This window comes from Lissotriton helveticus, chromosome 12 (genome assembly GCF_964261635.1).
Source record: "Lissotriton helveticus chromosome 12, aLisHel1.1, whole genome shotgun sequence".
Classification (NCBI taxonomy): Eukaryota; Metazoa; Chordata; class Amphibia; order Caudata; family Salamandridae; genus Lissotriton; species Lissotriton helveticus.
The window spans coordinates 161,156,775-161,183,295 of NC_136073.1; the positions used below are offsets into that span (position 1 = coordinate 161,156,775).

Here is a 26,521-nt window from a genome sequence, read left to right on the forward strand (position 1 = left end):
GGGTGGGGGGGGGGGGGGGGCAGGCAGCTCAGAATGATTGAGGCATTAATGTTATTTATTAATAACAGCCATGACAAGTTGGCTGAACTACTAAAACACAGATGCCTTGGCCAGCCTTTACCCACACTGGGTCCCCTAGATCCACAATGCTGCCCGCAATCAATCTTTAAGTCAGGACGCAGAGCATTAGTGATCACTCCAGAGGCCTCTCTATCCCATGTGGGACCCGGCCTACAACAGAAAGATGTGAGGCTCCTACATGAATAACATGGGCCTCAGCTACAATGGTGTTTAAGGTGCAACAGTGGAGAACTCAATTCTGTCTCCTATGCTTGAGTCTTGCCTGTTAAGTGCTGCATGCAGTGTGGGAGTCGGACTCACTGTGCAAACGTCATTCGAGCAGGTTCACCAGAGGGGTGGCGAAGGCAGTCGTGCGCATACAGTCTGTCAGCTAAGGCCGTGACTTCAAGCCGGTCAGCCGGCCTGTGCCTTTTGAAGAGAACCATGGCACAGTGCTACCAGGAGGACAGTGAGTTGATAGTGATCAATGGCAAGCTTTAAAAAGCAAATTTGACACTTGGATGCACTCACTTGCGAAGAGAGCCTCTGCATTCCGGTTTACGGGCCGACTGCCCGCCTCCTCAGAGTCTGACCAAAAGGACACGCTCTTTGGCATGTCAAACGTGCGCCGCCCCTGGCATCAGACTCGGGCACAGCTCATCTAAGAGGTTAACTGCACAGTGGGTTCCAGCAGCTGCCCCGGTCCGTGGGGTCATCATTCGATTTTAATTGTTGCTATAATTCGCCGCAGCCTCGCCTCCCAAACTTTTAAATGCAGCAGGAGGAAGTGACGTCTCGTGGCGCAGTGCATCTAAGCATTGATATATTGTAGGCAACCAGTGAGCTAGCAACTACTAGCTCAGCCAGCCCCTAATCGTGCGCGCTGCCACTCCAGCTTTAGTTTAGTCATAAAAGCCCTGCGAAGGCTGCTAGCAACTACTAGCTCAGCCAGCCCCCAATCATGCACTCTTCCACTCCAGCTATAATTTAGTCATAGAAGCACTGAAGGCTTGACAAAGGGAGCAGGCACTATACCTATTATGTGTGACCATGCATTTCAATGCGGAGGAGCGGACCACCACACTGAAATGCATTAGTCCTTTTAACGCCTGATGTGGGGTACTTGGCAGGACTGTGTCTTGGTCCTGGGCCGACCTACCTCTGGTCGGTGGTCCCAACCCCCTCATTAGGATTTGACCGAACACAGTTTGGTTGCCTTCCTACATTTCCCTATGGGAGCATGCATTACGGGTGTCTCATATCTCTCCCATAGGAAAATGGGGGGCGCTGTTTTTCCCTGCACCCCGTGGCAGGCCCCTTAATGTGCAGGGATCAACAGGGGGGCATCATAAATGCCCAATCGCCCCCCAACCGGAAGCTACGCACTGAAGGGGGCCCTGCTGGGGGCCCCCAAACACCCTTTCCGTTATGGTTTCCAAGTCGGAAAGGCCCGCCCTTTGGGATTATAAGCTGGTATCGACTGGCCAGAAGGAGTGACCGGCCGATTTGGTTTCCGACCGCCAGCATTGAAATGCGGCAGTCGGAAAGTTTATGGGCCGCATCGTAATCGGCCCCTAGGTGTATTCCAGTATTTTATCCTACGCTCTGACTGTTCCCCTATCTTCTGTTTACATGTAGTTTTTAATGGAGGCATGGAACACAGGTCAATGCTCTGTGCATGCAAGTCACTGCCCTTCGGGCTATCCGTGTGTTGGTAGGGTGGACAATGCTTCCACTCTTCGGGCTCATGCGGTCCCTCCCCCCTTGTTTCAGGAATCGCTGTCCGCAACGCTTCATAGGTAGGCAACTGACCTATATGTAGTCCATAGTCCTCTGAGTGCCTCAAACGTAAGAAGCTCGTCCTCGTTATCTAGGTCACCCATGGTGGTTATCCCGGCTTCATGCCAGGCCTATGTGTTATGCTTTTCTGTCACCTTCACAGGTGCTGTCCAGCTGCCTGGAGTAAGTAATAGTGTGGAGAGCCCTGGTGTAAGGAGCTTTGGCGCTGGTCTTTCGGCATTGGGTTCTCAAACGGTCCCCAGTATCCAGTGGGCTTACTGTATGTTGACTCTCTCTATCTCCACCGCCAGCCACGCCAGTTGAGCAGCCACATAATAGATCTTGGGTTTCAGTACGTCTGTGCCGCCCATCTCTAGAGAGTAAACTTCGCTGGCCAACCCAAATTATTTTAGAGAATATGGATCTTGGGTCACTGAAGAATTCCCTAAGCAAGCTGAGATGAAGGGCCACGAAAAAGTGCAGTAATTTGGGGAGAATAATCTTGAGTATAGCCACTTGTCCCAGTGGGGGACGGAAAGGAGGAGCCAGAAAAGGGTTGCCCCACATATGTTAGCAATACATTTATCTAGGATGCCACCCGTAAAGATTCGGTGGTAAACCTGGACACCCAGGTATTTAAAGATACAGGGTACCCAACCGAGAAACTTTGTCAAGACCAGACGGTGCAACGCCATTGTTGTAGAGGAAAGAGTAAACAATCCGGACCTAACCCAATTTATCCGCAGGCCCGATATCCCACATAATTCAACCAACAGTCCCACCAGTTGGGGAAGGGAGTCCTCTGGGTCCCTCAAACAGTAAGATGTCATCTGCTTACCATGCCTCTGTCTGGTATCTTTTCCCTACCTTTATCCCCCATTCTGGACCCCTATCATGGATGAAGCATGCTAGGAGGCTCCAAGGCCAAAACAGGATAGCGAACAAAGGGCATCCATGTCTGGTATCCCTCTATAATTGCCGTCTGTCAGAAAACATCCTGCCAGTGTGTACCAGAGTCAGGAGCTTCGTATATAATAGGTATATGCATTGCATCATGGTTCCCCTGATCCAGTAAGCAGAAAACGCTGCAAAAAGATAGGACTGCAATATAGTATCAAAAGCTTTTTCTATGTCCAGAGAAGCCACAAACAGAGCTCCTGGGCAGCAACCAACCATGTAATGTAAAATAAGTGGGGGAGGTTAATATGCTTATTCCTTCCCGGGACAATCCCACATTGATCTAGGTGTATCAAACCTAGAAGGTAGGGGAGCAAACTGTTTGCTATAATCATCCTGAGTATGTTATATTCTGTCGATAGAAGGGACAGCGGTCTATAAGATCGCACATCTAGTGGATCCTGGCCTTGCTTTGGTAAAATCACAATAATGGCTTTTTCTTGTGGATTCTGAGAGCTCCCTCCGTTGGAGCGCTTCAGTATAGGTACCTTAGAGTCTAATCTGGACCTGTAAGTCTTGTAAAATTCTGGGGGAAGAGTGCCTATTGCAGGTGCCTTCCCGCTCACTAGCTGGTCAATAGCCAGCTTGATCTTCACCTTCATTCAGGGAGCATGAGTTTGATGATGTGAGCGCAGGTAGCTGTGTGGATGCCAAGACGTGATGGAGGCGAGTGGCTAGGGAGGGATGGGGGCTTTCAGCTGCATACTGAGTCTTGTAATAATTCACAAAATCCCTGTTAATCTCGAACTACGTAGTAACAACGCTGCCCTCGTGCATCCCTATGGCCTCCTATGGGCCTTCGTGGCGTGTCGGCCAGCCATACCAGGAGGCGTCCTGTGTCCGCCCCCTCTCCCCCAACATCCTCGTCCCTTCCATGCTGGCAAGTGAGGTATTCTTTGTAGTCAATATATTAAAGTCCCTGTAATAGTGATGATTGTTTAGACAGGTCTGATATCTGCATCCCATTCACCATTTGTGTGGGTGCCTGTGCCCTTATTGTCTTTGAAATGGTCATCTATTGATGCGCCAACAGTGGTTCAGAAGGGGGGTCCAGTAGTGCGTCAAGTTGTTGTAGTAAGTACCTTACTTTGGTATAGTATATACAGAGTCCAGTAGATCCCTAAAGGTAGGCAGAGGTAAAACTAAATAATACCTTACTCTCTATTTGTGGTTGTGTGGGCTTTATCAGAGGGTAGTGTTGAGCATTTATTGTACAAACTCAGGCAAGAAATGTCACACTCAAAGACTGAACTCAGACCAATTGGTTTGTATAAAAATTTTATTTAGTTGGATTTTATTTCTAGAACCAAGCAAGGCCTGGTACAGGTAAGTGTAATAATACTCTGCAAGAATAATGTGGTTAATTACAGTTGAATGAAATTGGATTGGTTACAGGTAAGTCATCTGTTCATAAAACTGTTAGAATTACTATCTGAAAGAGACTATTAGCTATAGATTCATTACCTTAGAATTTCCCCCTGACGTCAGACTGTATCCAGATAATTTTTTCCAGCAGTACCCCTGTGCTCCAGAGCCGGCGAGAGCTTGCCCCTTAGTCACTTTTTGCCGAAACTTTTTTTGACTTTTGTCAACATCTTTTTTCGAGTCTTCGACTCCTGATGCGCGAGGGATGTCCCATCGTTGGACCTGCCACAAGCTGATGTCCGTCATGGTGCCGCACCTTGTGTGCCTCTGGTGCCTGGAGCGCGACCACTGCCCAAAGTCGTGCTCTGACTGTTGGGCCTTGCATCTGAACATCTGAAGTCTTTGCGGGAGTGGTTCCGAAAGCCTTTGGAGGCCTGGCAGTTGGCTCCGCGTCGCTCCTGGTCATCCAAGTGCGCATTCCCTACCGCACCCCCGGATAGTGAATCCAAGAAGCGGGATCACCTTGGGAAGCGTATGTTCTCTTCCTCCAGCTTAGGGCTGCGGTCCATGAATACTGCATGCCTCTTGGCCTGCTATACCCATAAAGTGTGGGATACGGTTGTGCAGGTGCTACCCCAGTGTCCAGATGAGGCCAGGGCCATTCTCTCACAGGCAGTGGCGGATGGGAGAGATGCAGCAAATTTCACAATCCACTGTGGACTGGATACCGCAGACTTTCTGGACAGAACAATTGCCATGTTTGATAGCCCTTCGGCGCTACGCCTTGCTGAGGACGTCTGGTTTTTCGGGGAATGTCCATGCAACTTTGCTGGACATGCCCTTCAATGGTAGTCGCGTTTTTGGCGACAAGGTGGGCTCGGCGCTCAGGCGTTTTAAGGATTCTCGGGCTACGGTCAGATCCTTAGGCCTTGCTGCATCCTCCTGTTCCCCACAGTCTGCCTTTCGTGGCTACGGAAGGGGCACCCCACCACGTCCGACCCAGTCCAGCCACTGGCCCACGCAAGCTGCCCAGCCTCTGTGTGGCTGCAGACATGGGACCCAGCGACGTGGGTCTGGAAACCTGCGGGTAGGCTAGTCCCTCCTCCCACCCCCTGCTACTCCCCTCAGCGGCCAGTAGGTGGCAGGATTCGCCATCACCTGTCCCACTGGTAATCGATCACTTCAGACAGGTGGGCTTTGCAGATAGTCCGAAGGGGCTTCTCCCTTCCCTCCGAGACTTCCCCTCCCTCCATGCCACCGTCTCTCAACCGCATGTCGTAGAATCATTTGGCGGAGCTCCGCCAGGAAGTTTCAGCTCTCTTGGCCAAGGGTGCTATCGAGAGGGTACCTGTGCCAGAAGTATGTCCTGGTTGCTATTCCAGCTACTTTCTGGTACCCAAGAAGGACAAAGGCCTGCATCCTATCTTAGACCTCAGGGCCCTCAACCCCTTCCTCCAGAAGGAAGTTCAAAATTATCACCTTGGCTCAAGTCTTGTCTGCCCTCGACCCTGGAGACTGGATAGTAGAATTGGACTTGCAGGATGCTTATTTTCACATCCTTGTCCTGCCAGCCCACAGGCGTTACCTACGGTTCTCGGTAGACCACAAGCATTTTCAGTTCACCGTGCTCCCCTTCGGCCTTACCAGTGCCCTTCAGGTGTTCACTAAAGTCATGGAGGTCGTTGCAGCTCATCTGCTTAGTTTGGGGGTTCCAGTCTTCCCCTATCTCGATGACTGGCTGTTAAAGACGAATTCACCCCAGGTGTCGTCTCCCACCTCCAGACTACGGCGGACCTCTTGCATTCGCTGGGGTTCACTATCAACGTGTCAAAGTCACACCTGATTCCCTCTCAGTCGCTCATTTTCATCTGAGCTGTTCTAGACACAGTGCAGTTTCGGCCTTATCCTCCCGAGCAGCGAGTACGGGATAATTGCGCTATGATACCGATGTTTCAGCTTCTATCCCGGATTTCAGTTAGAATGACTGAGGCTGCTGGGGCTCATGGACTCCTGCATCCTGCTGGTAGATCAGGCAAGATGGCATATGCGGGCTCTGCAGTGGGACCTGGAGTTCCAGTGGGCGCAGCATCAGGGGAATCTTTCCGACTATGTCTAGATCTCAGGGGACTGCACAACAACCGCAATGGTGGTTAACGAACCAGGATTGGGTCAGAGGCAGATCCCCCTCCCTTCCCCACCCAGACCTTACGGTGGTGACCGATGCATCACTCCTGGGCCACATGTGGGAGGCGGAGTTCAGGAGTCTGGTCTCCGGTGGAGTCCGGTCTCCAGCAGAGTGTAGTCTCCATATCAGCCTGTTGGAGCTCCAGGCGATTCACTTGGCACTGAAGGCATTCTTTCCCTCCCTCAGGGGGAAGGCAGTGTGGGTGTTTATGGACAACACCACCACCACCACCATGTGCTACTGCAATAGACCAGGCTGGGTGTGGTCGTGGACCCATTGTCAAAAGGCTCCTTCCATTTGGAAATGGCTGGAACATCCGGGCATAACCCTGGTCGTTCAACACCTGTCAGGTTCTCTGAATGCCAGGGTGGACTAACTCAGCCGTCAGTGCCTGGTGGATCACGAATGCTGTGTTCACTCAGAAGTGGTGCAAGGTCTCTTTCAGCAGTGGGCTGAACCTTGGTTTGATCTGTTCACCACCGAAGAGACCGCACAATGTCAGCAGTTCTGCGCGTTGGAGTTTCCAAGGCGGCACTTGCTTGGCTATGCTTTTTGTTGCAAGTGAAGTTGCGGTGTCCTGTACGCCTTTCCGCCTGTACCACTTCTGCCCCGAGTACTGAATAAGACCAAGCACGACTGGGCCAGAGTCCTTCTTGTGGCGCTGGACTGGGCACAAATAGCTTGGTACCCCAAGCTCCTCAGCATGGCCATCGATCCTCCGATCAGACTGCTCCTTCGGTAGGATCTTCTATCGCAGCAGCAGGGGATGGTCCTCCACCCAAACCTGTCCAGCCTCCACCTCCTTGCGTGGAGATTGAGAGGTGGCAGTTGACAGCTTTTCACCTTCCTCCTGAAGTCTGTCATCTTGGCAGCCTACCGTCCCTCCACTAAGACCGTATACGCCTGTCAATAGAATACGTTTGTGGCATGGTGCACAGAAAAGGCTGTGGATGCCCTTTCTGCCCCACTTTCTGAGGTTCTTCTATTCCTTCTTTCTTTGGCCCAGCAGGGCTCTGCTATGGGCACTCAAGGTTACCTGGCAGCCATTTCTGCTTTTCTTCAGGTGCTGGATCAGCCTTCTTTGTTCAAGTCTCCTATTGTAAGTCGCTTCTTTAAAGGCATTATTCACCTTTCCTCCATCTCCTTTCATAATGCCTCAGTGGGACTTGAACCTTGTCTTGACTTGTCTTATGTGCGCTCCCTTCGAGCCTCTTTATAACTGTCCTCTCAGGCTTCTTACTCTGAAGACTGCCTTTCTTTTTGCCATCACCTCTGCTTGCAGAGTGAGTGAGCTTTAGGCCCTTTCTTCTAAGCCTCTTTTCCTTTCCGTCCATCCGGACAAGGTGGTGCTCCAAACGAGATCCTCATTCTTGCCTAAAGTAGTCACTCCCTCTCACATCGGGTGGACTATTACTCTGCCCACCTTTTTCCTGCCTTATCACCTTTTCAAGGAGGAGGAAATACTCCTCAGTGTGGACCCTAAATGTGCGCTGTCCTTCTACATTGATCGCACAAAATATTTCCGGGTGGATGATCAACTCTTCGTTTGGTACATGGGTGCCAAGTGAGGACAAGTTGTTCAGAAGCATACCATCTCTAGAAACTGTGGACGGGCCTGTAGGGTTAGGACCAAGTCTGTTCTTCTCTGCAGTCTCCTCTGCTGGGTGTCTTCTTTCGCCCTTCTTTGTAGATTGCGGAAATCAGCCTTCTTGGTTTAGGACTACCCCCTAAATACTGTATTTAGGGGGTGTTTTAGGGGTCACAAGATCAGTAGCCAATGGGCTGCTGTCCTTATGGTGGCTACCCCCTTGGTGTGCTCACTCCATGTGGGGGGGTGGGCACAATCCCTCACTCTGATTGGAGAGTGCCTGCCATATGCAAGATGGAACGCACTGAAGAGTGACCTTCACCTTGCCTCCCACACCTGAGGGGTGGGGTTGGCAGAGGTGGGCACACTTTCTGCGCTGTTCTAGTTTTTCCTGCCTGTCTTCCCGCTGAAAATGAGGGGAGACAGGAATGGGGCCTGCTCCTGATAGCAGGAGAGGCTAGAGGTTGCGTTACAAAGGCAGCAAGGCCTTTGAAGCTCCCCTGCCACAGATGGCTCTTCCTGACCTGGGCGAGTTGTGACGACCTCCGCCCAGGAAAGGCTTTGTTTCTGGAATCCGGGAGCGAAGGCTTCCACCCCAAGGGTCCAGAAACATGTTTCGTCGTGGCCGGTTGGTGTGTACCAGTCAGGGAACCCACCAGAGGCTGGTCGTTTTTCAGGGGGCATCTCTAAGATGCCCTCTGAGTGCATGGTGTAACAAATGCTACACTGGCATCAGTCTGGGTTTATTATGTGGAGAGGTTTGCTACCAAACTTCCCAGAATTCAGTAAAGCATTATGGTGCAGTGGAGTTCGTAATGACCAACTCCCTAGCCATATACTATTTATGGCTTTACTGCACTTACATTGTCTAAGAATGGACTTAGACACTGTAGGGGTACAGTGCTCATGTAACTGTACCCTCACCAGTGCTACAGTGCACCCAGCTAGAGGGGTGTCTTACCTATGCCCTAGGCAGTGGGTTGCAGATATGGCACACAGTGTGCCATGTCGACTCTTCACTTTTCTCTGCACCAAAACACGTAGCCAGGAATGGCTGTGTGTGTGTGTGTGTGTGTGTGTGTGTGTTAAGGTACAGAACCGCTAAGGGTGGCACAACATGTGCTGCAGCTCTTAGAGGCCTACCCTGATCACAGTGTTCATGGTGCCTTTTACAAGGGACTTGCATGTGGCCAGAGAGGTGCCAATTGGTGGTACAACGATATAGTTTTGGGAAAGAGCACAGGCCTTGGGAAGCTGATTGGCAGGGACCCAGAGCATATCATGTCAAAGTGTATCAGAAATCTGGCAAAGCGTGGGGGGTTACTGCAACAGAAACCCAGCTTCCTACAGTTGTAGACGCCACATTAATATAGTGGTCAATTCCCTATCCAGATTCATTGTTAAATGGAAGGGGTTGTTGTCATAGTCTGTGCGACCCTGTATTTGGTGTTGTGGATAGAAGGTATTCAGTCATGGAACCCCATAACGGTGTCCAGTCTTGTGTGCAGCCCATACATCCTGTAATAGCAGAATTACTCTCAGGTTTCTGGGTGGCGCTCCATCAGAAATCCACTAGTTCCTACTGCCTGCAAATTGCTGGAATCCCAGCACCAGCTAACCGCACTGATCCGTTGAGAGGGGCAGCAGTGACTGGACTAGATTAGTCAAGAACCAGATGTTAGTCCCTTCCCCACAAAGCAAACACAAGGAGATGATGGGACGGAGCGCCGAAACTTTCCAGACACTCGCCACCGTCACAGATCTGGGTTGAATCCATCGTCATTCTTTAGCTCACTTTGCCACCTCAAGTTCAGACCCAGCTATATGCAAATCCGTCTTGACCCTGTCCCTCATGGGAACAGTCCAGCCCGAACTGCCGAGCCCGAACTGCCAAGCCTGGTCTTCGCTGAATCGGAAACAAGCATCCTGGGACCGGTTTCTGGGTAAATCCCCGCCATCAGCTAGGCTAGCTTGAATCCGGTGGCAAAGTGAGCAAGGGACCCACGTCTGGGTATACCCTGCCAAATAGTTTTGAAAAGAAGATAAAAGTTGGTTTCAACCTGGTTTGCCTTTTGCATGTTAATGACTAAAGCAATGTCAATTGGAGGTTGCAAAAATGCGGACTGGTTTTAATCCGTTTTAATCCTAACTACTTACTTGTTGCCTAGCCCCATGACTCTTCCATATGGAGTGATTCACCTGAACAAAAATCAATCTAAGAAGAGAATTCTTCTGTACCTCCTTTACATTCGAGTGTTGCAATGAAGCTATGATCACAAGGGCTGAAGCCTTAATGGAATCAAAGCCTAGGTTAAGAAGAAACTTGACCAGAGTCCAGCATGTGCTGCAGAGGCCGCTGCTCTCAATGACAGTCAAAAGCCTGGCTCTTCTTAATTACCACTTCCACCATTTTGTTCTTCAGAGCAATAGGTGAGAAATCCTCGGAAGTCTCTACACAAATGACTTTTCTAATCAGAATGAGAAGCAACATTAGGAGACACCAAAGAATGTAAAAGGTGACTGGACGAATTCAACTGACAGCTAGTACATTTTAATCGAGACCTTAGCCACCACAGTCCTGACCCTTTCCGCATATTTCCTAGCATTCACATTTGGTTATCTTCTGTATAGGAAGGCGTATACAGTACGTGAAGATCTGCTAAATTTCCTCACCAGCTAACAAGGACATTTACCAACCCTGCAGTGGACACCTATTTCTCTCTAATTCGTTATTTCTATTTGGGATAGTATTGATTGAATCCAGGGGGATGAAGAATATTATGCGAATGGTATTGTGTCCTGCAGCTTTACACCAGTGCTTGGATCAGCCTCTTTTTTTGCTTGATAACATGACTGGCTTAAGCTTTGTAGTATCTCAAATTTACGGAAGACCTAACAATGAATGAAAAAAATGGCCATCTGCTTTTTTAGATCTGACTGGACAGCACAGCTGTTGCTAGACCTTAAGTAAAAGGGGCTGTGGTTCCGCCCAAATGTACGGTCATGTAAGTACATACAGCTTTTGATTTGACCCACAGGAAGAGTGCTTGCCTTCCACCCACCTTTTTGATCATGTGTTTATCCAGCTGCTTGAGCCAAGCACTTTTTCAAGTAAAGCTATGATATTTGACCTTTCAGTCACGCACATGCCCCTGTGATGGATGGAGCCTGGCCTTTAACATTAAACTAATGCAACTATAATGCTGTTAAACATCTTCTCCTAGATAATTACAGTGTTTGTCCTTCTCTTGTTGCTATGGTTGAAAGCTGATGCACAATACAGCTGCGCTTTGTTGGTTACAGTGGCACGCCAGTGACCAAGGCAATAAGCTGTATCTGTTTATAAGGAAAGGTTATGATTGTCAGTGGGCTAAATTATTGTGAAAAGGATATCCTAAAGTCTTCGGGCATTTAATGCTGGCTTGTTATTAGTATATGAAAATCTGCAGAGAAGTATTTTATTACATGGAATCTCGCAGTTTACCCTGGTAGACAAGATTTTAGTGTAGGTTACCTACTCTAGCAAACTGTATGGATAAAAGATTTGCCGTATGATAATCGTTGTTAGGCTCTCTTAGGAAACCTAGCAGTTTGTTTTGCCAACTGGAACATTGTTTAGGTTACTCATTTTGTGACTATGCCTGATGGTTAACCTTTGGAAAGCTTTTGCTGAATACAGTCGGTCTGATTTTGTTAATGGTGACAAGCCACTGATTAAGGGTATCGGCCTGATTGGTTCTCTACTAAAGGTTATGTCTGACGCTACAGGTCTGATCTCTTTATTTATAAAACGTTGTGACAAGGGCAATAAGCTTCGCTTATTTACTGTGAAAGTCATTTGCTAAAGCCAATAGACATTTCATAGTTTATTTTTATCACGCTTTGTTACAGGCTATATATAGGCCAGTATTTTGTTGCATGAAATCTCACTGATTACCGTAGCAGGGAAGGGTTTTTATGTTCCTCGTCCCCTGTTACAGATCCAGGGGTAGAAGATTTTCCTTGTGATAATCCTTTTTAGGCCCTTCCAAAGGGATGCATATATTGTTTTCCCAAGTTTATACATATTTGGAATTCTATAAATGTATGCAAGATGGCCTTCTTAGGAATGATTTTATATGGTTTTGACAACTGTAATTTAATACATATTTGTAAATGTATTAGTGTACCTGTTGATTGCTTTGTGGGAAAGCTTATGCTCAACACAGTAGGTCTGAATTGGTTACGATGACTAGCATATGATTGAGGCTATAGGCCTGATTGGTTAATTTGCCAAAAAGAGTGCCAGAGATCATAGTTCCGATCTGTTTTTTTTTATATAGAAGTTACAACAATGGCAATAAGCCGAATTTATTTGACATTAATGGTGGCATTTTTCTGGTCACATCCACCTGAAAATGAGTGCACTTCAGTGGCAGTCCTTCAATTTTCCATTGTTTCCTTTAATTTCTTTCCTTCTTTTTTTATTTGTATTATTTTTAGAGCATACTAAATCTCACAGACAGTAATTACAGGCTGCTTGCTTGTCCATGTCCTTTGCAGTGCGCCCCACCCCTGAAGTCCGCTGCCTCAAGGCCAGGCGGTGGGATGGAATGTTATTGTCCATAATTTCACTGTGGATAACCCATTGGTACTAAACGTGGTGGCAATGCTGGAACTTCAAAACAATGAAACACCTTGAACAATACCATTGCAAGATGGACATCTGCTGCTGTGCTTTATGTTATTTTTTATTGCAAACCTATGCCTGCCAAGTTTAGTTGGGAGCATTTTTTCTTTTTCTACTTATATTCTTTTAATTTATTTTGCATCTGTTGTGTTTGTGTGAGTTTAATGCAGACGTGTAAGTAAATGAATGCAAGAATGAGGCAGTGGATGAATGAATGGACACAAGTACTAAGGTGAGTGGCCGTGCAAGTATGAGGTCTTATTGAATGCCTAAATCCATCATTGACTGAGGAGGAATTTTCATTTTAAAGACTGACCTATTGGCATTGCCAATGCTCGTTTTGTCTGTCTCTGCCTGGAATTTTTATGCTTTGCTTCACCGCTCAGGCACAGGACAGAAAAGGGTCCTGTGTTCATTAGTCATAATTCTACATTCATTGCTTTTTGTGGGTACTTTTCTGACTCCATCTCATGTTCTCGAAAACCAGTGCATGCTGAGAACTATGACATTTAATACTCGCCTGATTGGTTACCAAGCGAGGTAGCACCACCACTATTCTGTAAGAAAGAGCTTGCTTCACTGAAGTTGGCATTCACCGTCACTCACACTCAACATCTCCACATAACGCGTGTTGCTGACCGGAGTTTCCAACGTCTGCTCCAACATCACTTTTTGCTGCTATCACCAGCGACTGACTGCACGTCACAGGCAATCCACCCGTCATGCAAGAGATCAACTCAAAAAGAGGGGATCTGGAGTTTGCTGCATCTTTTATTGTGTTATACTTCAGTGCAGAGGAGGAGGCGTGAAAATGTGGACAAAACATGGCCTCGCATACATTAGTACTGGAACAAGGAGATCTAACCTTGTGTAGTGTAATCTGGTGCTTATGTAAAGCGCTCCAATGCTCTTGGGGTGAGTTAGCGCTATACAAAAACTTAAAGGGAAAAAAAAGAATTAAGCGATGGTGATAAATGTAGCAGGAAATAAATTGCCACCACTTATTTAATTTTATATATCGAAATAGAGAAAATTGTATCTGCAAACCGAGGCACTGTGAGGGGTAAACTTGCACACTATTTTGTCAGAGTTGGCCCTTTGGGGGCCTTTCCTTCATAAACGTGCATCCATCCATCTTGGAGTGTGGACAGGTGTGGACATACCTTCCAGATGGTAATTTTAAAAATGTGCAAAATGCAGTGGGCTAAGGGCACTGGGGCGGGACGAGTGAGCGTGGGATTGTAGTCAAAGGCGTGACAAAAAAAATCTAATATTCTGCAACTTTTGTATGTTTGGTACTACTAGGTCCCAGTCTGTCACAGAATGCACCGTCAGCATTTGAGCTATTATTTTAAATTTGCCTTACACACAATATAAGAGAGGCTGCTGCAAAATGCGCAAAAAGATTTAAGATGAAAAAGTGATAAAAAAATATAGGTTTTAGTAATACCCAGCTTATACGTAGCACAAATATTTTTTATAACCTGGTAGATTCCTTACAACAGCTCTCAAAAAGTATAAATGTGTCATTGGGAAGCAATTTTCTTCTTAGAAATGTATTTTAAAAACATACACTTCACAGCTTAGCCGTTAGCTCCAATACAATACCTCTCAAAAATAACTGTCATCAGAAAGCTTCAAGATGTTCCATCAATTAAAGCCAACACCCACCGAGCACCCTTTACATTTGCAGATTGACCAGTTGTGCACATTTACATTTCTTTCAGGTAGCAGCACCCTGGCAAGAAGACTTGTGTAGCCGTCTGCCCTCCCTCGGTTTCACAGCACAGGAGATTCCTTGCCTTGAGCTTCAGCTGAAGCATTTCATCTCCCAGAATCAACCGTCCCTGGACGGTTATTTTTCCATAAAAAGTAGAGGAACTGTTTTTCTAAAATTAAAAAAAAGTAAGGGCACGTCGTGCCCCTCAGACCCGCCCCCGCCCCCTTCACACACACACTGACCACTGGCAACTTGCACAATTCCGGGATCTTCAAAGTCCATGGTATCTGGAATATCCTTTAAGCAGTGCCACTGGAATTATGTGGCAGTAGAGGACCAAATAATGTCGGGTTTGCTTTAAATTATACAGCAATACAAGGCAAATTATTTGGCCAACTGCAGCACGTTTTTTGATAGCACTAGTTCATTATTTTGACTTTTTTTATCTGAAAGATGATTATTCAGGTTTTGCAAAGGACCTTCCATTGTGAGGGGATTACCTTGCCACGTTTTTATTAACTTTTGATCCGTTTGCGCTAGAAGCCCTTTTTGCTAAAATCTGTATATTATGCTGCAGATCATAGATTTGGAAAATGCGCCAAAAGCATAATTATCTGGAAAAAGCTGCGGCTGCAGTATTGCATAATTCCACTGGCACAGGCTTTAAGCCACCTTAAGGCCAGACGTAAAGCACCTGGACTGTGGTCGAAAGGAATGGACAAATAAAAGAATTCGAAAAATCAAATGTCTACTATACTCATGTTTCCCTCCTGTAGACCACAGCCTTTCCCAGTCAAGAAGTGTGCAAGTTAATTGTCAGAAACCGCCGGCGCTTTTGTTGTGCATGCATTTGTTCTGACCGGCCCATCTCACTTATTTTGCATTTATTATTTTCCGAATCTCTGTTAATCACTGCAGCTCACTTGTCCTTTTGTAGCAGTTATTATGGGCAGTCTTCTGCTATTTCCAACCAATTTCCAGACTGACTAGCAGTGTTTTCAGCGGCGGCTAACATAACAAGCATTGGAAATGCAATAGGTCTCGCATTAGGAAAGTTTGACTTTTTTTATTTATGTGTTGGTTTTGAAAAATAGCAAAATTAATAGCTTTGTCAGTTACAATGTCAATAGTTTTAACTTTCGCAAATGTGACACCTATAGCATTTGTAATGCAATGTGTGTTGGATTTACGTGACTTAGATGTATTGATATTACAAATAACAATGGCTTTTAATTTTGTGAATAATTATTACTTAAATAAAATGTATTGTAATTTATAATGGCAATAGCTTAAACGTTTGTAAATATCTTTTGTGAAGATTATGTTCAGTGTATTTTATTGTGATGAAAATCCAAGAACCTTGCATTTGCACCTCCACACACACAGAGCGACATACACACACACACACACACACACACACACACACACACACACATATAGATGTGGTGGTGGTGGATCTGGGGGATATGGTGGTGGTGGATGTGGTGGTGGTGGTGATGGGGGTGGATGTGGTGGTGATGGGGGTGGATGTGGTGGTGATGGGGGTGGATGCGGTGGTGTTGGTGGTGGATGTGGGGGTGGATGTGGTGGTGGTGGTGGATGTGGTGGTGGTGGATGTGGTGGTGGTGGATGTGGTGGTGGTGGATGTGGTGATGGTGGATGTGGTGATGGTGGATGTGGTGGTGGAAATGATGGTGGTGGGTGTGGTGGATGTGGTGGTAATGGATGCGGTGGTGGATGTGGTGGATGCGGTGGTGGATGCGGTGGTGGATGCGGTGGTGGATGTGGTGGTGGAGGTGGTGGTGGATGTGGTGGTGGATGCGGTGGACGTGGTGGTGGACGTGGTGGTGGGTGTGGTGGTGGGTGTGGTGGTGGATGTGGTAGGTGTGGTGGATGTGGTGGTGGATGCAGTGGTGGTGCATGTGGTGGATGCGGTGGTGGTGCATGTGGTGGATGCGGTGGTGGTGCATGTGGTGGATGTGGTGGTGGATGTGGTGGTGGATGTGGTGTGGATGCGGTGGTGGATGTGGTGGATGCGGTGGTGGTGGTGGATGCGGTGGTGGTGGATGTGGTGGTGGTGGATGTGGTGGTGGTGGATGTGGTTGTGGTGGTGGTGGATGTGGTGGTGGTGGATGTGGTGGTGGTGGATGTGGTGGTGGTGGTGGATGTGGTGGTGGTGGTGGATGTGGTGGTGGTGGTGGATGTGGTGGTGGTGGAGGATGCGGTGGTGGATGCGGTGGTGCATGTGGTGGTGCATGTGGTGGTGGTGCATGTGGTGGTGGTGGATGTGGTGGTGGATGCGGTGGTGCATGTGGTGGATGTGGTGGTGGTGGATGCGGTGGTGGATGTGGTGGTGGATGTGGAGGTGGATGTGGTGGTGATGGTGGATGCGGTGTTGGTGGATGCGGTGGTGGTGGTGGATGGGGTGGTGGTGGTGGTGGATGGGGTGGTGGTGGTGGATGGGGTGGTGGTGGTGGATGGGGATGTGGTGGTGGTGGTGGATGGGGATGTGGTGGTGGATGTGGTGGTGGATGTGGTGGTGGATGTGGTGGTGGATGTGGTGGTGGATGTGGTGGTGGATGTGGTGGTGGATGCGGTGGTGGATGCGGTGGTGGTGGTGGATGTGGTGGTGGTGGATGTGGTGGTGGTGGATGTGGTGGTGGTGGATGTGGTGGTGGTGGATGTGGTAGGTGTGGTGGATGTGGTGGTGGATGCAGTGGTGGTGCATGTGGTGGATGCGGTGGTGGTGCATGTGGTGGATGTGGCGGTGGATGTCATGGTGGATGTCGAGGTGATAGTGGATGTGGTGGATGTGGTGGTGGTGGTGGTGGTGGATGTGGTGGTGGTGGTGGATGTGGTGGTGGTGGATGTGGTGGTGGTGGATGTGGTGGTGAATGCGGTGGTGGATGCGGTGGTGGATGTGGTGGTGGATGTGGTGGTGGTGGATGCGGTGGTGCATGTGGTGGATGCGGTGGTGCATGTGGTGGATGTGGTGGTGGATGTGATGGTGGATGCGGTGGTGCATGTGGCGTTGGATGTCATGGTGGATGTGGAGGTGATGGTGGAGGTGGATGTGGAGGTGGATGTGGTGGTGATGGTGGATGTGGTGGTGGTGGATGCGGTGGATGTGGTGGTGGTGGATGCGGTGGATGTGGTGGTGGTGGATGCGGTGGATGTGGTGGTGGTGGATGCGGTGGATGTGGTGGTGGTGGATGCGGTGGATGTGGTGGTGGATGCGGTGGATGTGGTGGTGGTGGATGCGGTGGATGTGGTGGTGGTGGATGCGGTGGATGTGGTGGTGGATGCGGTGGATGTGGTGGTGGATGCGGTGGTGGTGGTGGATGCGGTGGTGGTGGTGGATGCGGTGGTGGTGGTGGATGTGGTGGTGGTGGGTGTGGTGGATGTGGCGGTGGTGGATGTGGTGGTGGATGTGGCGGTGGATGTGGCGGTGGTGGATGTGGCGGTGGTGGATGTGGCGGTGGTGGATGTGGTGGTGGTGGATGTGGTGGTGGTGGATGTGGTGGTGGTGGATGTGGTGGTGGTGGATGTGGTGGTGGTGGATGTGGCGGTGGTGGATGTGGCGGTGGTGGGTGTGGCGGTGATGGTGGATGTGGTGGTGGATGTGGTGGTGGATGTGGTGGTGGATGTGGTGGTGGATGTGGTGGTGGATGTGGTGGTGGATGTGGTGGTGGTGGATGCGGTGGTGGTGGATGCGGTGGTGGTGGATGCGGTGGTGGTGGATGCGGTGGTGGTGGTGGATGGGGTGGTGGTGGTGGATGTAGTGGTGGTGGGTGTGGTGGTGGGTGTGGATGTAGTGGTGGTGGGTGTGGTGGTGGGTGTGGTGGTGGATGTGGTGGTGGATGTGGTGGTGGATGCGGTGGTAACCACCGGCTCAAATTATGCCCCTCTCCAGGTGCCTGCGTTACGCCCCTGGGTTAACAGAACCCCAAAAGCCTGGAGTGTAGACACAAAAAACACTCAAATAAGTTGTAAAAGAAGAGACACACGGTAAACAGCGTAAATTCGTAAAGGCGAGGACGGGGCAGTAAAGGTAGCGTAGGCAGAAAAAAAGAGAGAGATGGGGGGGGGGGGGCAGAGTGTGAAGGGAGCATGGGGCCGAGAGAAGGAGTGGGTAAGGGAGGAGAAGGTGTTGGAAGGGAAGAAGTAACAGGGAGAGAAGAGCCGATGAAGAGGGGAGAGCATGTGTGTTAGGGGGAGTGTAAGAGGTAAAGCATGTGGGAGATACCTTGGAGGGTAGGACATTGTTAAAGGGTGAGGAAGGTGGGAGGAAGCAAGCGAGTACGATGGATGGAAGGCTTGGGCTGTGTGTGAGGGGGTAGTCGAATGACAAGTCAGGGAGATGAGGCAGAGGGAGGAGATGGGAAGGGAAAGCCGGAAAGATGGGACTAAACAGGTATAAATGTGAGAGGACGAAGAGGAGTCCGACAGGTGAAGGAGCAGGGAAAGCGAGTGAAAGTGTGGAGAGCCTGCGTGAGAGGGTGTAGTGTTAGAGAGTAGGGAAGAGTAGAAGTGCAGACGTGGAGAGTTGAGGCGTGGGGGGTAGCAGTTTGTGGTACAGAGCAATTTGCGCAGTTAGTTAAGAATTAACAAGCTCTTGGCACTGCTGTGGGGGGCATGGCGGGAGCGCATTGCTCCAAATGGTGGGTTGTGACGTGGCTGTTGTTGTGCTGAAACAGTTTCACCGACCAGAGACTTGGAGACCAGAGTTCGAGCCTAGGCGTTGGCTCAACGTTAATCTCCTAAACTACTAATTTAAATACACAAATCACGGGAATCGACTAATTAAATAAAAAAATAAAAAATAACAGCGATCTCGAAGTGTTGGGGTTAGGGGGAGACGAAGTAAACAAGCATTGGCCGTGAAAGAGACAGGCCTTGAAAGTGCGGCCTTGAGACTTGGTAAAAGCTTGCGAGAATGAGAACAAAACAAGGAGAGCGAGGGATAGAGAGGAGGCGGGGCGGGGAGCAGAGCCGGGGAAGTACATGCGAGTCATGGCCTGCGGCCGTGAATAACTGACGGATCGGGGCCGGAGTGGTGCCGAAGGGTGTGAAGGAGGGGGGTGGGCGGGGAGCGTAGGGATGGCTCAGGCTTGAGCCGAAGTAATGACAAAGGGTGTGAAGGATGGGGGTGGGTGGGGAGCGTAGGGACGGCTCAGAGGCCTGAGGCAGAGCGCACCATATGGAGAGGGAGGGGGGTGGCAGTGGGATGGTGATTGATGGGTGGGGCAGTGCTGGGGAAGCCTTTGATGTGGCCTGGCGGCCGTGGAGAAAGTGCCCTGAAGAAATGCGACACGGCAGACAGGGGAGGGGGCGGAGCGGGGGTGTGGGAGGAGTGCGGCTGAGGGAAAAGACATGCAAGGCAGGCGGCTGGGGGCATGTGCACGCGCTTTTAATGTCAATGCGCATGCGCATTGAGCTTGAATTTCACGGGCACTGCAAGGAATCGCCACGATTCCTTGCAAGTTGGTTAAAGACTGTTTAAGCCCCAATAGTCTCGCAAGCTCGATGCGCATGCGCATCGACAGGCGAGACCTAAAAAGATGTTGCCAGTAAAGTTAGCTTGGTTTGCTCTGGCCTCATAAAGAGGTGTGGCTACCACGAGCAGGACATGGGCTTTTGCACTAGCAGAATACATCTCTTACCATGGTAGTACAGAGCGTGGCTTACTACATACCCTGCAAGCATACAAATTATATACATTACCCAGAAAACCTTCACATCAAATCCTTTTGAAAACGTTTTTGAAGTACAATTTAGTGCAGACTTTAGACATTTTAAGGGGCCCACCGTTGACATGAAATTAAACGCCTATGAGGTGTAGGCATATTTGATTTGGAGATAGTGTTAGTTGTGTTCAGCACTCACAGAGTAGATTTGCAGCTCATTGACTCGTGAGTAAGGCCCTTGGTTCTGTGCCCTTAAATAGCAAATTTTTCTGGGGAATTTAATCTTGAGGCATAAAAGTCAGAGCACCCTTGCGAGAATCTCCTTTACGTTGAACCAAAGTATGACATCTTGTATACAAAACTTGTACAGCAGTGCTTCTAACTTTCGGGTATTCACTTTCAGTATCCCTGGCTTACTTTACATGCTGCAGCTGTCCCTTGTCTTAAATCAAGCACTGCCCTGTGGTTCTCATTAATGTATTCACAGGTAGTCCAATTTTCCAGAGGTTGAATCAAATTCGCATACTTTGCTTTTGCATAGTTGCACAGAAATTCATGCAAATGATGCACAATTACGCGTAATTACACAACCCCCTCATTTGGCGCTGTCTTATCAACAAATGCATCCATTTTGAATGTAAAAATGCATTTTGCAGTAAAAACAGTAACGCAAGAAGCCAAGTGCCGCAAACAGAATCCAGACGTGTTCTGCTCATGCATGTTGTTCCAGTGCACTTGAGCTAAATGTTTACTATGATCTTCACGTAATTACGCGCTGTGTCTTAAAAGTAGGGTTTCGTGTAACAAGTGTAATGCCGAATTACGAGAGATTACACCAGCATTGCAGAAATGTTTCTCCGCCTGAGATGGAAGCTTCTCAGGCAAAATCCCAGCATCGGAGGAGTCTGAAAATTTCGCTTTTCGGATACCTTGAATGCTCTTCCTGTTTCCAGGTCTCACACTCTCCAGCGGTAAACACCCAGCTGTGGTGGGCTGTGGCTCTTCTTAAAAGTTCTTTGGTGGTGATCTTATTATTTTGAGTTGTTAAATTGTCTGGACAGTGAAGCATGCAGGAAATAAAGGACAGACATGGAGCCCGCTTCAAAAGACAGCAGCAAGTTACAACAATACAGGTGAACAAAGCACCCCTTGCAGCATAGAGACTTACTTACAAGACCGCCCGCCGTCCTTGCATTGCAACCAGCATAATGATATATTCCATTCAGTATATGAATATACACAGGGCACAGTACATGTGTGTGGTCTGTCGTGTAGTAATGACAATTGCATATTTTGAATAGTGTCTAACTTTTGTTTTTTAAAGAGTAATTTCTGCCACGGACTTGCAGTTATAGGACTGCATTAGAGCTCGATTTAAGTTAGTGAACTACCAGTAGCTAAATGTTCAGTACTCTGTTAACGTGTTAATTTTACCCAATTAAATGGTACTACTGTTTTATACTCCAAAAGGTTGATAGGCTGAGGTAGCATTCTGAAAGCCCCCCCCCTCCCCACCCCCCCTCTCCACCCGCTCCAAGTTGTACTCGTCATTCAGGCTGCAGAGGTTGTACAACTGAATGTTTGGTCCAGGAGCAGCTTCATGCTTTGTAAACATGTGTTGCTCTTTGATCTGAGATGCATACGTTGTTATGCAAATTTGTATAACACACTTTCATCTAGGAGGGTATCCTGGCTTGTAGTCACACGTAAGGCCTAGTGGGAGGGGTGTAGGAGAAGGCTTGACCACAGGTCTTGGCTTCTGTATGTTTGTAATGTGTGCAAGTAGGAGTCAGGATGAGCTGAGGTGTCTGGAAAATGTGTGAAAGTTTGAATTATGCTCACTTGTGAATGGGGAGCCAGTGGAGCTCCTTCAGGTATAATGTGAGTTGAGGCATGGGAGGTTGAGAGTGATTCTGGCGGCCGAGTTCTGAATATTCTGTGTCCTTCTAGTGAGTTTTTGTTGGTCCTGTAGTTCAGCTTGCTTGTGACGGGGGCGTGCGCAATGATTTTCCAGGTACTGATTGATTTTCCAGGTACTGATTGAAAGGCATTTGAATATCTTCTACAGCATCTTCAGGGTACGGAAGCATGAGGTGGTGACTGCATTGAATTTTGCCGTCAAGTTTAGTTTGCTGTACATGATGATCCCGAGATGCTTAGTATGGGTGGTGAGGTGGGTTGTCGCTTCTAGCTCTGTTGACCACCATGCCGGGGTGCAACGGTGATGTGCTCTTCCTGAAGGTTACTTTTTCGAACTTGGCAGTGTTCAGCTTTAGGCAGGATGCTCCTTGTACTGTAATCTGGAGGCCTGGAATGAAACATTTAATTTTCATATTAAGCATGTAAGATTTCCCACCTACATCAAAAATCTGTTTGACTGTGGCACACTCTGTGTAAAATAGTCACACACTTCAAGAACATGGACATCAGGTTGGTGCTGTGCATGAATATGATGCCAAGAAGAGATTATATTATGGGTGGATTTCGGTCACTGCTTCTTGTTGATGATTGGTAGACACCTCTTACGTCAGTGCAGTGGGTTGTTCCAAGTGACCTACAATAGAGGCTTGGTATTCTGATGTTGTGGAAGCTGACTGGAACCTAGAACAAGTCCTGTTTTTGCCCCACGCTGACTGGAACCTAGAACAAGTCCTATTTTTGACCCACCCACATGGCAGGATTCTTTCTTCTGTCCCTCATACATCATGTGCTCATTTTTCTGAAACCTTTCCTCTTGTGCCTCTCAGTCTCACCAGTTTCTCCCATAAATGTTACTTCTCTTGGCCATGACCTGGATGCTTCTTCTGGGTCTTGATGGACTGGATACTGGGTCTCAATCCTCCTTTAGACACAGGCTGCATATACTGGAAGCTTTCTCTTTGGACCTTCCCATTTCTCTGAGTCCTGACCCTTTCTGCAGCCCTGTGCACCGGGCATTCAATGATTTCCTCTGGGTCTGTCCCTTTGCCACCTCACGATTTACCTCTGGGTCTTATAATCTTTCTCATGGGGTCCTTGTTACCCGGGCTTTGGACTCTTCCCTCTATGTCCTTCTTCCCTTCTGTTTTCCTATGTCTGTTTACTGAGCCACTAATGCCTGTTTGACCGGAGTCCTTGCCCCATTCCTCACGCCTGTGACCTGAAATCTGTTCACAGGCTTTGTGCCCCTTCCAACTCCACGCACACCTGGTTCTTGCTGTTCTAATCCAGCGCTCAGGGCCCTGTAACTCCTTAATTTACTGATGTGTGTCTCTTGCTGTTTGTCCCTCCAGGTCTGCTCCACCTTCTGGACCCCCTGCTGCTGGTGGAGAGGGCGGTGCCCCGCCACCTCCACCCAACCTGACCAGTAACCGGCGACTTCAGCAGACTCAGGCCCAAGTGGATGAGGTGAGTGCTGGTTTTGGGGAGGGGGGAAAAGACAAAGCTGTAACCACTTTATGAATCTTCATTTGCATACCTCTTCCCAGAGGGAATTATCTTGATTTCATGGCTGCAGTGTGCATGGATTGGGTGCAATGGTAGTTTTTATATGGAAACCAATCTTCAGTAGAAGTAAGGGGACAACTGCCCAGAAGAAACTTACATTATGCTGAGATCAGAGGGAGCACCCGCTCCATCAGTACCTCGGAAGCCCGAATAGCAACAAAAAAAAGAACAAATGTCCTTCCAGGCTCATTGTGGTGGATAAATAACTAACGCGGGAGAGAAAAAACTAATGTACACAATGTATCCTGCGTCATAAATAACAGAATGCCCACCTTCCGTGCAAGTTACTCACCGGTACTCCAACGTGGAAAGAAAAACAGTATTTGAGCAGACCCCGCAGGGCCTTCTCAGAAGCACACATGGAGCGGACACAAGCCTGACGCCTTTCCGGTCTTGAATCATTCCATTCTCCGGGCCAACAACCCTCTCATGAGGCGCTCAGCACACTTCCTACTTGCCCTTCTATTCTGGCCCCCGGTAACTCGGGGTAAATAAATAAAAGGCACACAGTGCACCTCTCAATGTTGTAACATACATGCGCAAAACTGGGCCTAGTTGCACCAGCCCACAACAACTTTGAACATTAAGACACCTCTCCCAAAATTACTTAAGCAGTGGCATATGCACCTCAAAGGTGACAACAATGCGACAGTGTCAGCACGTCACATAGAGATAACACAGTCCAGCAACACCCCCCCCACCTGACCTCCGCTGGGTTCCTTAATGGACAGGCCCCAAGTCCTAGTGACAGCCTATGCCTTCTGCTTCGCCGTCGCTCCTAGTAACCTACAACTGTCCAGTTTGCACGAACCCTTGCTTGGAAAGTGTAGTAATGTAAATGATGATCAGGTCACGTAGGTTCTTGTAGAAAGATGTATTTATTAATTAAGTTGACATGAGGTGGTAGTTCAAGATAGTAAGAATAATTCCAAGGTAAATCCCCACCAGGAGCTGTCACCAGTCCGCTCAATCCTCATCTCCCAACTGACTCTAGCATCAGAGCATAACATTCCAAACAGTCATCCTGTGTGGTAACATTCTATTTGATGACATAGGTAAAACAACTAGAAAGCCAACACTACATATCTTCTTCTTTTATACATTTTGCAATTGCAACCAAAAGTTAAAATGTGAACAAAGCAATCACAAGTACGAATCCGATAAAAAGAAGATAAATAGAAATGGACGTAGAATAGGTTATTTAAAAGTGAACGTGAGGTACGAAGAAACGGGAGTAGACATGGCAAACACAATCATAAGAATAATTGACATAAGAATACATAAATGGTGAAAATTCAAATATATAAGAATCAAGAGAAGTTATGATTAGAGATGACTAAAAGAAAGAATTAAGAAACGGGAGTAAACTAGAAGAATGAACACAAGACACATCTCCTTCCTAAAAGAATAAAGAGAAAAGATCATACAAGAGCGAATAGGAACACAAGACACATCTCCTCCCTAAGGAATAAAGAGGAAAGATTATACAAGAGTGAAAACCAACACAAACGTTAAGAGGAGCACACAATTCAACAACTGGCCATATTGGAGAAATTGTGAACCATAAACGAATGGGTGAAAGGTAGAAACACTTCAAGATTGATTAAAAAGAGAAAAATATATATATATGCTCAACAGGAGAAACAATAAGAGACTCCAGCAAAATTAACAGAAATGTGAAAATCAGGAGCACGAATAAAGAACAACATTGCCAGTTTGGACAATCATGAATTACACCTTAAAGGTGAAGAAAATCTGGCATAAACAATCAAACAAAAGCAATACATGTAAAATATTAAAACTTAAGTATCACTAATAGAATGACAACTAAATTCCATGTGACGTACGTCTACGCACAGGAAATGTTCAGTAATAATAAAACTTTTGCGCAAAAAGGTAGAGTATAATATCAATTGAGCTCTAGAATAACCATCAGAAAACAGTACTGTTTTTAAAGAATGACATCATAAAATATCATTTAAAACCGGTACATAGACAAATAGTGTCCACTCATAAAGCATGCATAAGTTTGAATTACTTAAGTAAATAATATCAATCATAACTGCATCATGCAACATGAAATGAAAATTTTCACAAAGAATGTGTCATTAAAATGTAACTATCATAACAAAAATTACTGGTACCATAAAAATCCTGTAAATGATAGATAATCATGAAAGAATTAAGCAATAAAATTAATCAGCGTTGTATCATAAATACATTAATATTCAGAATGTAATTCATAGTAATCATACCTGCTGCAACCTATAATCAAAATAGCATTAAAATAGTAAAAGGTATACATATACTGTACATACTCAATAATTCATGTTATTATTAAGCAATGAACAAAATAATTAACTAAAATAATTAAAGTGGTCACCGTTGTCAATGTAGAAAAATATAAGACTAAAATAAATAAAGTTGTCACCGTTGTCCTTGCGCTTGAACCAAATTAAAACAGGTTGGAAACCACACGGAATTCACGATGCACCCTGCATAATCCAACTAAATAAATGGTGTGCATGTCACCGAAAACATGCCCGGCGTTGAAGTTGTTGCACTGCCATAAAGCATATAATTAAAATAGAACTTGCTATCAAAATAAATACCTCTCATGGTGTGCATGTTAACGAAAACATGCAGCGTTGAAGTTTTTGAAGTTGCACTAATGAAACACAGAAGAAAATGCAACAGAACAATACCTGCTTTGAATAACAATGTGCAGCTAAGGCAATCCAAAATTGAGATTGAGGAGATTGACAATATCTTAATAACGTGGTTGGCAGCATAAATGAAGTTCACGAAGGTCCGGTGGTGCAAGACAAAATGGAGGCACGCAGGGTGACGGCAAGCCGGGTGGCTCAAGACGGGTCTGCGCTCCCCTAAGACTGTAGTGTTGGTACGTCATAGGAGAGGCTGGAAACCACACGGAGGTTGCAGGCGTCATCAGGAATGAAAGGCAGCATAGAAGGTAAGAGCGCGTGGCTCTGTATGCCCTCGTGTAGAATTGTAAAATATGGTG

General features: G+C 47.5%; 1 protein-coding gene across 1 annotated transcript in view; it reads left to right on the forward strand.

The window, feature by feature from the left end:
- Positions 1–26,521, forward strand: part of VAMP2 (vesicle associated membrane protein 2) — a 120,964-nt gene that overhangs the window by 58,834 nt on the left and 35,609 nt on the right. Inside the window, exon 2 of the mRNA XM_078669683.1 lies at positions 23,283–23,397. Within this exon, the coding sequence (XP_078525809.1) occupies positions 23,283–23,397 (115 nt within the window). The remainder of the gene's footprint in view (positions 1–23,282; positions 23,398–26,521) is intronic.